Here is a 12,171-nt window from a genome sequence, read left to right on the forward strand (position 1 = left end):
AGATTGTCAACACCATAAAACCCACATTGGACTGACTGTAATGGGAGGTACTGTAAACAGACAATAGATAAGTTACAGTACCTGAGAGATGAGACAAACTGAGAGCTTGTTGCTTGGAAACGGTTTGCCTCAGAGTGCACAGGATGTGCCCCAATGTTAGAGATTCAACACCTAACCTAATAAAAGGTGGTGGTGTTATTTGACTGGCCTCAGTTGTGGGGTTGTGTGTCAGACCGGGTGAACAGGACACACAGACAGTCCAACTGTCTCTTTCTTTGTCAATGGTAAGAGATGTTAAAATAGTATTACAGTATTATCAAATAAGGATATTTGATTTATTGGTGCTGTATCTGGTGTGTTGTTGACTGTGTGGTTGACTGATTCATATTGTCGTATTTTCTCTATGCTCTCCATAGCCTGGAATACACGCCTGTTCACTACTGTTCCTGCTCCAATTGAGAAGGACTTGGAATCAGCAAAAGAATTGCAGGTCCAATTAGCATTACTTCAGAAACAAGCACAAAACCCCAAATGCTGAACTAACTGTTTCAGTGAAGGTATGCATGGACGGAATCATTGAGGTGAAACAATAGTGTAACGGAGCACATTTCAGTTGGTATTTCAGTCTCGGCTCTCCGCCCCACAGATGGAGAACCACACATTCAGCATGGACCTTCTCAAGCTAGAGGGGGTTAAAGTCATCTATCAGTCCACCTATCCTGCCTTCATACTCCTCCTTATCATCTACATCTTCACAATGGTGGCCAACATCGGCCTCACAGTGCTAATCTGCATGGAAAGGAGCCTGCACCACCCCATGTACATCCTCCTTTGCAACATGTCTTTCAACGATGCTCTCAGTATCACCACCATCATACCTCGAGTGCTGTTCGACATTTTAACACCTAGATCAGACAGATATATTACCTACAATGAGTGTTTCACCCAAGCATTTTTGGGTCACTGGTTTGGTTCAAACTTTCATACGATACTGATGATCATGGCTTTTGACAGGTATTTGGCCATCTGCAACCCTCTGCGATACGCCACCATCATGAACAACAAAATGCTGGTGAAGCTGTGTGTGTTTGCCTGGGTGGTGTCCCTTGTCTTTGTGGCTGTCCTCCTGGGCCTCACCCTCCGCTTGTCACGCTGCAGGTCGGAAATCATCAACCCTTGGTGTGACAATGCCTCATTATTCAAGCTCTCCTGTGAGAGTGTGCTTATAAATAACATTTATGGACTATTTTTCACCACTATCTTCTTCATCGCCTCCATGGGGAGTGTGGCTCTGACATACATTAGAATCACCATGGTGTGTGTGAGGAGTAAGAGCAAGTCGCTAAACAGCAAAGCTCTGCACACCTGTTTCACACACCTGGCTGTATACCTCATTATGCTGATGACAGGTTTCACCATTGTCTTTCTTCATCGCTACCCTGAGTGGTCAGACCACAGGAAACTTGCATCAATTATGTTTTATGTGGTTCCTCCTGCACTGAACCCCATTATCTATGGGCTGCAGTCCAAAGACATTCGCAAACTAGTTGTAAATATCTCCCATTGCAAGAAAGTTTCACCATGAGTTTAACACACATTATATTGTTCACATACGTACAAACATGTATACATTAAATTGTATGCCAAGAGGAGAGAAACATTTACATTATTACTCATAATTTGTCATTTTCATCCTCAATCCTCGACCTTGGTGGTTGTCAAGCACCAGTGTGGTTTACTGAGGCTAAGGGTGAATAGGAGGAACTGTTCCCTTTGCGTCCTTGACACCAAGTAGGTGAGCTCATACAGGGGTCTTGTGTTTCATATTGACAGCAGGCTGTGTTGGTGCACCATGTGGAGGACATGTGCTCACGCATCCAACAGTGCCTGTACTTTCTCTATGGACTCAGGGTTTATGGAGTAAACAAGAACATAATGCTTCTCTTCTATAGAACAACCATTGGAGTCGATCCTACGCTACATCATTGTTACTTGGTTTGGCTTCCTGAAAGTGCAGCTCAAAGCCCAAATCCTGAGACTGACCTAGACAGCAGGGAAGCTCATAGGCATGACATATATCTGGCTAGCAGGCTTTAATAATGTAGAACTGCCAACAAGTGACAACCTTTCCATGGCATAACATTTTTTGTCAGTGGGGAGGAGGGTGTATGATGATGTATTCTATGTAGAAGCAGCAGCACTTTTTAATTGTCCACAACAAAGTATCTATCCTCTCATAATCTCCCTCTCCTCAACCCCACATCTTTACAGAAATATATATATAGTGTATGTATATATTCGATGTCAGTATAGCAATAATTGAATGTAATATATGAATTATAGCATATAATTTATCTTTTTATATTAAAATAAAGGGTTTTTCCAAAATCTGAATGAGTTATTTATTCTATCCCAGCATTGTCAGTATTTAGGTTGAGCTGCCCTCTGCTGTTGACTATTGGAACAATGTAGAAGTATTCAGGGGTATTCTGTGAATCATTTAGTCCCCCATCATCTAACATCATCTAAATAAACACATGTCAAATATGGGTGTACATGTGAAAGCCACATTGGTAGTAATTTCCGGACCGAATCTTGCATGGGATAGCTAGCTGGCTCCTCGATGAATGTTGACACATCACACACATGATCATTGTGTAAAGCTATGGCAAGTGGCTCGACGATTATGCTGAAGAGAGGAGTGGACAGTGGTCAGCCATTCCTAGTGCCACACTGTAAATTAAAATATTGAGAAAGTATTTGACCCAACTGAATCCAGAAAACATGAGTGGACAGTGGTCAGTCCTGCCTCGTGCCATAAGGTTTATGAATTATTATTGAATTTATAACTGAATCTACATAATCTGAAATGACCACTTTTGATTTGGAAGATGGTATAAGTAAATAATAATCAGAATCTATAATATTGAGACCATGGGACTATAAGGTTCTATCTGGCATTTTGGTAAAAAATGAGTTATTCACGTAGAATTGCTCTTTAGGTGGTCCTTCACATGTGAGAAACTTTTTTCTATCTGCGCAAACATCTTTGAACTTTGAGGTTCTAATACTTTAATGTAAGGTGATGCACTTATTGAGTCATGAAAGAGGAAGACATCACAAAATAGTTCAGAGATCTTGGTCTTGAAAAGTGCTAATTATCTCAAAACTATAAATTTTCCAGATATAACCTTATAGTCCCAAGTCCTTGATTATTCATAGCATTGGTTCTGGTCCTCATTTGCAATTACTTCTATTTTTTTCACCACTTTTTCAGAAGAATGCCATAACTTAAGCTTTTTCTGGTAAAAACGAAGAAATGCCTTAGAACATATTAAATTAAAGGCCCATTGGAGAGGCATTGCTATAAAAACAATTATATCAATATGAAAACCTCCATGGAAGGGGTATTTTCTTAAAATTACAAACTTACAACATGTTACATCCTATAACGGAGCTGGAGGAGGTGGCTGTTGTTTTACTTGTGCTATTGTGCTATTGTGGGGTTGCTATTGTACTATTGTGGGAGTTTTTTCGTGTTATTTGTAGCTTATTTTGTACATAATGGTTCTGCCACAGTCTCTTATGACCGTAAAGAGCTTTTGGATATCAGAACAGCTATTACTCACCTCGTTTTTTCTTTAACGAGTCGGACACAAATGATTTACTTCAGACCGAAACAGTCCTGTGTGGTGAAACAAACACAGACACGGAAATAATCACCCACAAAATACCCAAAGAATATGGCTGCCTAAATATGGTTCCCAATCAGAGACAACGATAAACACCTGCCTCTGATTGAGAACCACTCTAGGCAACCATAGACTTTCCTAGACAACTAAACTGAACACAACCCCATTAATCTAATAAACCCCTAGACAAGACGAAACACAAGAAATCACCCATGTCACACCCTGGCCTAACCAAAATAATAAAGAAAACAAAGATAACTAAGGCCAGGGCGTGACAGTACTCCCCCAAAGGTGCGGACATCCCCGGCCGCACACCTAAACCCATAGGGGAGGGTTTGGGTGGGGGAGCTCTGGACAGACGGGCAGCTCTGGACAGACGGGCAGCTCAGGCAGCGCCGGACAGGCGGGAGACTCCGGTTGCGCTGGAGAGGAGGAAGGCTCTGGCAGCGCTGGACAGGTGAGGCGCACTGTAGGCCTGGTGCGTGGTGCCGGCACTGGTGGTACTAGGCCAAGGATAGACCGGACCGTGCAGGCGCACTGGAGCTCTTGAGTACTGAGCCTGCCCAACCTTACCCGGTTGAATGCTCCCGGTCGCCCTGCCAGTGCGGCGAGGTGGAATAGGCCGCACTGGGCTGTGCAGGCGAACCGGGGACACCATGCGTAAGGCTGGTGCCATGTACGCCGGCCCAAGGAGACGCACTGGAGACCAGATGCGTAGAGCCGGCTTCATGACACCTGGCTCGATGCCCACTCTAGCCTGGCCGATACGAGGAGCTGGTATGTACCGCACCGGGCTATGCACCCGCACTGGGGACACCGTGCGCTCCACAGAATAACACGGTGCCTGCCCGGTCTCTCTCGCCCTCCGGTAAGCACAGGAAGTTGGCGCAGGTCTCCTACCTGGCTTCGCCATACTCCCTGTGTGCCTCCCCCCAATACATTTTTGGGGCTGACTCTCGGGATTCCTTGCCAGCCGTGTTCCCTCGTATCGCCGGCTCCTCTCTCCGGCTGCCTCTGCTCTCCTAGCTGCCTCCACCTGTTCCCATGGGAGGCGATCCTTTCCCGCCAGGATCTCCTCCCATGTGTAGCAACCCTTGCCGTCCAACACATCATCCCATGTCCATTTCTCCTTGTGATGCTCCTGCTGCCGCTGCCTGTCACCATGCTGCGTGGTCCTGTTGTGGTGGGTGATTCTGTCACGGTTTTCTTCCTGGGAAGGAGAGGCGGACCAAAACGCAGCGTGGTTAGGGTTAAACATCTTTAATAAAGATGAATACCGAGAAACACTACAAATATACAAAACAATAAATGTGAAAACCGAAACAGTCCTGTGTGGTGAAACAAACACAGACACGGAAATAATCACCCACAAAATACCCAAAGAATATGGCTGCCTAAATATGGTTCCCAATCAGAGACAACGATAAACACCTGCCTCTGATTGAGAACCACTCTAGGCAACCATAGACTTTCCTAGACAACTAAACTGAACACAACCCCATTAATCTAATAAACCCCTAGACAAGACGAAATACAAGAAATCACCCATGTCACACCCTGGCCTAACCAAAATAATAAAGAAAACAAAGATAACTAAGGCCAGGGCGTGACAGTACTCCCCCCCCCCCAAAGGTGCGGACATCCCCGGCCGCACACCTAAACCCATAGGGGAGGGTTTGGGTGGGCGTCTGTCCACGGTGGCGGCTCTGGCGCGGGACGTGGACCCCACTCCACCATAGTCTCAGTCCGCTTTTTTAGAGTCCTTTGAGTGGCGACCCTCGCCGCCGACCTTGGCCTATTAACCCTAACAAAGGGCCCACCTGGACTGAGGGGTGCCTCATTAGGACTAAGAGGTAGCTCAGGCAGGTTGACGGCTCTGGCGGATCCTGGCTGAATGGCGGCTCTGGTGGACCCTGGCTGACTGGCGACTCTGGCGGCTCAATGCTGACTGGCGACTCTGGCGGCTCAATGCTGACTGGAGACTCTGGCGGCTCCATGCTGACGGGAGACTCTGGCGGCTCATGACAGGCAGGAGAATCTAGCAGCTCTGGACAGGCGGGAGACTCTAGCAGCTCTGGACAGGCGGGAGACTCTAGCAGCTCTGGACAGGTGGGAGACTCTAGCAGCTCTGGACAGGCGGGAGACTCTAGCAGCTCTGGACAGACGGGCAGCTCAGGCAGCGCCGGACAGGCGGGAGACTCCGGTTGCGCTGGAGAGGAGGAAGGCTCTGGCAGCGCTGGACAGGTGAGGCGCACTGTAGGCCTGGTGCGTGGTGCCGGCACTGGTGGTACTAGGCCAAGGATAGACCGGACCGTGCAGGCGCACTGGAGCTCTTGAGTACTGAGCCTGCCCAACCTTACCCGGTTGAATGCTCCCGGTCGCCCTGCCAGTGCGGCGAGGTGGAATAGGCCGCACTGGGCTGTGCAGGCGAACCGGGGACACCATGCGTAAGGCTGGTGCCATGTACGCCGGCCCAAGGAGACGCACTGGAGACCAGATGCGTAGAGCCGGCTTCATGACACCTGGCTCGATGCCCACTCTAGCCTGGCCGATACGAGGAGCTGGTATGTACCGCACCGGGCTATGCACCCGCACTGGGGACACCGTGCGCTCCACAGAATAACACGGTGCCTGCCCGGTCTCTCTCGCCCTCCGGTAAGCACAGGAAGTTGGCGCAGGTCTCCTACCTGGCTTCGCCATACTCCCTGTGTGCCTCCCCCCAATACATTTTTGGGGCTGACTCTCGGGATTCCTTGCCAGCCGTGTTCCCTCGTATCGCCGGCTCCCTCTCTCCGGCTGCCTCTGCTCTCCTAGCTGCCTCCACCTGTTCCCATGGGAGGCGATCCTTTCCCGCCAGGATCTCCTCCCATGTGTAGCAACCCTTGCCGTCCAACACATCATCCCATGTCCATTTCTCCTTGTGATGCTCCTGCTGCCGCTGCCTGTCACCATGCTGCGTGGTCCTGTTGTGGTGGGTGATTCTGTCACGGTTTTCTTCCTGGGAAGGAGAGGCGGACCAAAACGCAGCGTGGTTAGGGTTAAACATCTTTAATAAAGATGAATACCGAGAAACACTACAAATATACAAAACAATAAATGTGAAAACCGAAACAGTCCTGTGTGGTGAAACAAACACAGACACGGAAATAATCACCCACAAAATACCCAAAGAATATGGCTGCCTAAATATGGTTCCCAATCAGAGACAACGATAAACACCTGCCTCTGATTGAGAACCACTCTAGGCAACCATAGACTTTCCTAGACAACTAAACTGAACACAACCCCATTAATCTAATAAACCCCTAGACAAGACGAAACACAAGAAATCACCCATGTCACACCCTGGCCTAACCAAAATAATAAAGAAAACAAAGATAACTAAGGCCAGGGCGTGACAGTACTCCCCCCCCCCAAAGGTGCGGACATCCCCGGCCGCACACCTAAACCCATAGGGGAGGGTTTGGGTGGGCGTCTGTCCACGGTGGCGGCTCTGGCGCGGGACGTGGACCCCACTCCACCATAGTCTCAGTCCGCTTTTTTAGAGTCCTTTGAGTGGCGACCCTCGCCGCCGACCTTGGCCTATTAACCCTAACAAAGGGCCCACCTGGACTGAGGGGTGCCTCATTAGGACTAAGAGGTAGCTCAGGCAGGTTGACGGCTCTGGCGGATCCTGGCTGAATGGCGGCTCTGGTGGACCCTGGCTGACTGGCGACTCTGGCGGCTCAATGCTGACTGGCGACTCTGGCGGCTCAATGCTGACTGGAGACTCTGGCGGCTCCATGCTGACGGGAGACTCTGGCGGCTCATGACAGGCAGGAGAATCTAGCAGCTCTGGACAGGTGGGAGACTCTAGCAGCTCTGGACAGGCGGGAGACTCTAGCAGCTCTGGACAGACGGGCAGCTCAGGCAGCGCCGGACAGGCGGGAGACTCCGGTTGCGCTGGAGAGGAGGAAGGCTCTGGCAGCGCTGGACAGGTGAGGCGCACTGTAGGCCTGGTGCGTGGTGCCGGCACTGGTGGTACTAGGCCAAGGATAGACCGGACCGTGCAGGCGCACTGGAGCTCTTGAGTACTGAGCCTGCCCAACCTTACCCGGTTGAATGCTCCCGGTCGCCCTGCCAGTGCGGCGAGGTGGAATAGGCCGCACTGGGCTGTGCAGGCGAACCGGGGACACCATGCGTAAGGCTGGTGCCATGTACGCCGGCCCAAGGAGACGCACTGGAGACCAGATGCGTAGAGCCGGCTTCATGACACCTGGCTCGATGCCCACTCTAGCCTGGCCGATACGAGGAGCTGGTATGTACCGCACCGGGCTATGCACCCGCACTGGGGACACCGTGCGCTCCACAGAATAACACGGTGCCTGCCCGGTCTCTCTCGCCCTCCGGTAAGCACAGGAAGTTGGCGCAGGTCTCCTACCTGGCTTCGCCATACTCCCTGTGTGCCTCCCCCCAATACATTTTTGGGGCTGACTCTCGGGATTCCTTGCCAGCCGTGTTCCCTCGTATCGCCGGCTCCTCTCTCCGGCTGCCTCTGCTCTCCTAGCTGCCTCCACCTGTTCCCATGGGAGGCGATCCTTTCCCGCCAGGATCTCCTCCCATGTGTAGCAACCCTTGCCGTCCAACACATCATCCCATGTCCATTTCTCCTTGTGATGCTCCTGCTGCCGCTGCCTGTCACCATGCTGCTTGGTCCTGTTGTGGTGGGTGATTCTGTCACGGTTTTCTTCCTGGGAAGGAGAGGCGGACCAAAACGCAGCGTGGTTAGGGTTAAACATCTTTAATAAAGATGAATACCGAGAAACACTACAAATATACAAAACAATAAATGTGAAAACCGAAACAGTCCTGTGTGGTGAAACAAACACAGACACGGAAATAATCACCCACAAAATACCCAAAGAATATGGCTGCCTAAATATGGTTCCCAATCAGAGACAACGATAAACACCTGCCTCTGATTGAGAACCACTCTAGGCAACCATATACTTTCCTATACAACTAAACTGAACACAACCCCATGAATCTAATAAACCCCTAGACAAGACGAAACACAAGAAATCACCCATGTCACACCCTGGCCTAACCAAAATAATAAATAAAACAAAGATAACTAAGGCCAGTGTAACGGCGTTCTTCGTTTGTGGAAAGAGAGTCGGACCGAAATGCAGCGTGTTGGTTACTCATGACTTTAATGAATGAAATGCGGTACATGAAATAACTCAGAATACAAAACAACAAACAGAACGTGAAACTAATTACAGCCTATCTGGTGACTACAACACAGAGACAGGAACAAACACCCACGAAATACAAAGCGAAACTGAGCCTGCCTAAATAAGGTTCCCAATCCAAGACAACAAGAATCACCTGACTGATTGGGAATCACCTCAGGCAGCCAATCCTTACCACACCCCTAATCAGCCGCGATCCCAAATATTACAAACCCCAATACGACAACAACATATAAACCCATGTCACACCCTGGCCTACCCAAACATATAACGAAAACACAAAATATATTGACCAAGGCGTGACAGAACCCCCCCCCCCCTAAGGTGCGGACTCCCGGACGCACCTCAAAACCATAGGGAGGGTCCGGGTGGGCGTCTGTCCATGGTGGCGGCTCCGGCTCGGGACGTGGACCCCACTCCATTAATGTAATAGTTCCTCCCCTTCGCGTCCTGGAGTAATCCACCCTCTCCGCCGACCATGGCCTAATAGTCCTCACCCAGATCCCCACTGGACTGAGGAGCAGCTCGTGACTGAGGGGCAGCTCGGGACAGAGGGGCAGCTCGGGACAGAGGGGCAGCTCGGGACAGAGGGGCAGCTCGGGACAGAGGGGCAGCTCGGGACAGAGGGGAAACCCAGTACTGAGAGGAAACCCAGTACTGAGAGGAATCCCAGTACTGAGAGGCAGCCCAGTACTGAGATGATGCTCAGGCAGGTAGTAGGCTCCGGTAAATCCTGGCTGGCTGGCGGAACTGGAAGATTCAGGTTGACAAGCAGATCTGGAAGATTCTGGTTGTCTGGCAGATCTGGAAGATTCTGGTTGTCTGGCAGATCTGGAAGAGACTGGTTGTCTGGCAGATCTGGAAGAGACTGGTTGTCTGGCAGATCTGGAAGAGACTGGTTGTCGGGCAGATCTGGAAGAGACTGGTTGTCGGGCAGATCTGGAAGAGACTGGTTGTCGGGTAGATCTGGAAGAGACTGGTTGTCGGGCAGATCTGGAAGAGACTGGTTGTCTGGCAGATCTGGAAGAGACTGGTTGTCTGGCAGATCTGGAAGAGACTGGTTGTCTGGCAGATCTGGAAGAGACTGGTTGTCTGGCAGATCTAGAAGATCATGGCTGACTGGCGGATCTAGCTGCTCTATGCAGACTGACAGCTCTGGCTGCTTCTTACTGGCGGCGCTGGGCAGACTGGAGACTCCGGCAGCGCAGGAGAGGAGACAGGCTCTGGCTGCCCTGAACAGGCGAGGCGCACTGGAGGCCTAGTGCGTGGTGCTGGAACTGGTGCTACAGGATCGAGGACACGCACAGAAAGCCTGGTGCGGGGAGCTGCTACCGGAGGACTGGTGTGTGGAGGTGGCTCTGGATAGACCGGACCGTGCAGGCGCACTGGAGCTCTTGAGCACCGAGCCTGCCCAAGCTTACCTGGCTCGATGCCCACTCTAGCCCGGCCAATAGGAAGGGCTGGTATGTGCCGCACCTGGCTCTGCACCCGCACTGGAAACACCGTGCGCTCCATAGCATAACACGGTGCCTGCCCGGTCTCTCTAGCCCAACGGTGAGCACAGGGAGTATGCACAGGTTTCCTACCTGGCATAACTATTCTCCCTTCTAGCCCCCCAATAATTTTTTCGAGCTGCTTTTCCGGCTTCCAACCGCGTCGCCGTGCTGCCTCCTCATACCTGCGCCTCTCCGCTTTAGCCGCTTCTATTTCTTCCTTGGGACGGCGATATTCTCCAGGTTGAGCCCAGGGTCCTTTACCGTCTAATTCCTCCTCCCATGTCCAAATCTCCAAGTGGTGCAGCCTCTCCCACTGCAACTGCTCTTCACGATTAACAGGGAGAGTAGGCTCAGGTCTGACTCCTGACTCAGCTACTCTCTCTCTGCGCTCTCCCCCGTTACTTTCGGTTTTCGCTCTGCGTCGCCGTGTTTTCCTTTTTGACTCCATTAGCCTGTAGCCCTCTTCGCACTGCTGAAGTGAATCCCAGGCGGGCTCCTGCACTCTCTCTGGGTCGGCCGCCCACCTGTCGATTTCTTCCCACGTCGTATACTCCATGCCTCTACCGTCCATAACGTCCTCCTTTCGCTCCTGAAGCTGTCTACGTCGTTGCCAGTTTACACGCTGCTCGGTCCGTGAGTGTTGGGTGTTTCTGTAACGGCGTTCTTCGTTTGTGGAAAGAGAGTCGGACCGAAATGCAGCGTGTTGGTTACTCATGACTTTAATGAATGAAATGCGGTACATGAAATAACTCAGAATACAAAACAACAAACAGAACGTGAAACTAATTACAGCCTATCTGGTGACTACAACACAGAGACAGGAACAAACACCCACGAAATACAAAGCGAAACTGAGCCTGCCTAAATACGGTTCCCAATCCAAGACAACAAGAATCACCTGACTGATTGGGAATCGCCTCAGGCAGCCAATCCTTACCACACCCCTAATCAGCCGCGATCCCAAATATTACAAACCCCAATACGACAACAACATATAAACCCATGTCACACCCTGGCCTACCAAAACATATAACGAAAACACAAAATATATTGACCAAGGCGTGACAGAACCCCCGCCCTAAGGTGCGGACTCCCGGACGCACCTCAAAACCATAGGGAGGGTCCGGGTGGGCGTCTGTCCATGGTGGCGGCTCCGGCTCGGGACGTGGACCCCACTCCATTAATGTAATAGTTCCTCCCCTTCGCGTCCTGGGGTAATCCACCCTCTCCGCCGACCATGGCCTAATAGTCCTCACCCAGATCCCCACTGGACTGAGGAGCAGCTCGTGACTGAGGGGCAGCTCGGGACAGAGGGGCAGCTCGGGACAGAGGGGCAGCTCGGGACAGAGGGGCAGCTCGGGTCAGAGGCAGCCCGGGACTGAGGGGCAGCCCGGGACTGAGGGGAAACCCAGTACTGAGAGGAAACCCAGTACTGAGAGGAATCCCAGTACTGAGAGGAATCCCAGTACTGAGAGGCAGCCCAGTACTGAGATGATGCTCAGGCAGGTAGTAGGCTCCGGTAAATCCTGGCTGGCTGGCGGAACTGGAAGATTCAGGTTGACAAGCAGATCTGGAAGATTCTGGTTGTCTGGCAGATCTGGAAGATTCTGGTTGTCTGGCAGATCTGGAAGAGACTGGTTGTCTGGCAGATCTGGAAGAGACTGGTTGTCTGGCAGATCTGGAAGAGACTGGTTGTCGAGTAGATCTGGAAGAGACTGGTTGTCGAGCAGATCTGGAAGAGACTGGTTG

At 51.0% G+C, this 12,171-nt stretch overlaps 1 protein-coding gene across 1 annotated transcript; it reads left to right on the forward strand.

Moving 5' to 3' along the window:
• Positions 1 to 222: 222 nt before the first annotated feature.
• On the forward strand, positions 223 to 2,346 carry LOC115136469 (olfactory receptor 8G17-like). The gene is made up of 2 exons (XM_029672047.2): positions 223 to 284; positions 417 to 2,346. Exon 2 carries the CDS (start codon positions 647 to 649, stop codon positions 1,583 to 1,585), a length of 939 nt encoding a protein of 312 aa, XP_029527907.1. The 5' UTR covers positions 223 to 284; positions 417 to 646; the 3' UTR covers positions 1,586 to 2,346.
• Positions 2,347 to 12,171: the final 9,825 nt, after the last annotated feature.

Source organism: Oncorhynchus nerka, linkage group LG10, assembly GCF_034236695.1.
Source record: "Oncorhynchus nerka isolate Pitt River linkage group LG10, Oner_Uvic_2.0, whole genome shotgun sequence".
Classification (NCBI taxonomy): Eukaryota; Metazoa; Chordata; class Actinopteri; order Salmoniformes; family Salmonidae; genus Oncorhynchus; species Oncorhynchus nerka.

Bases quoted from the DNA above. Each gene is read 5' to 3' on its own strand.
- LOC115136469 (XM_029672047.2), top strand. From the start codon at position 647: ATGGAGAACCACACATTCAGCATGGACCTTCTCAAGCTAGAGGGGGTT.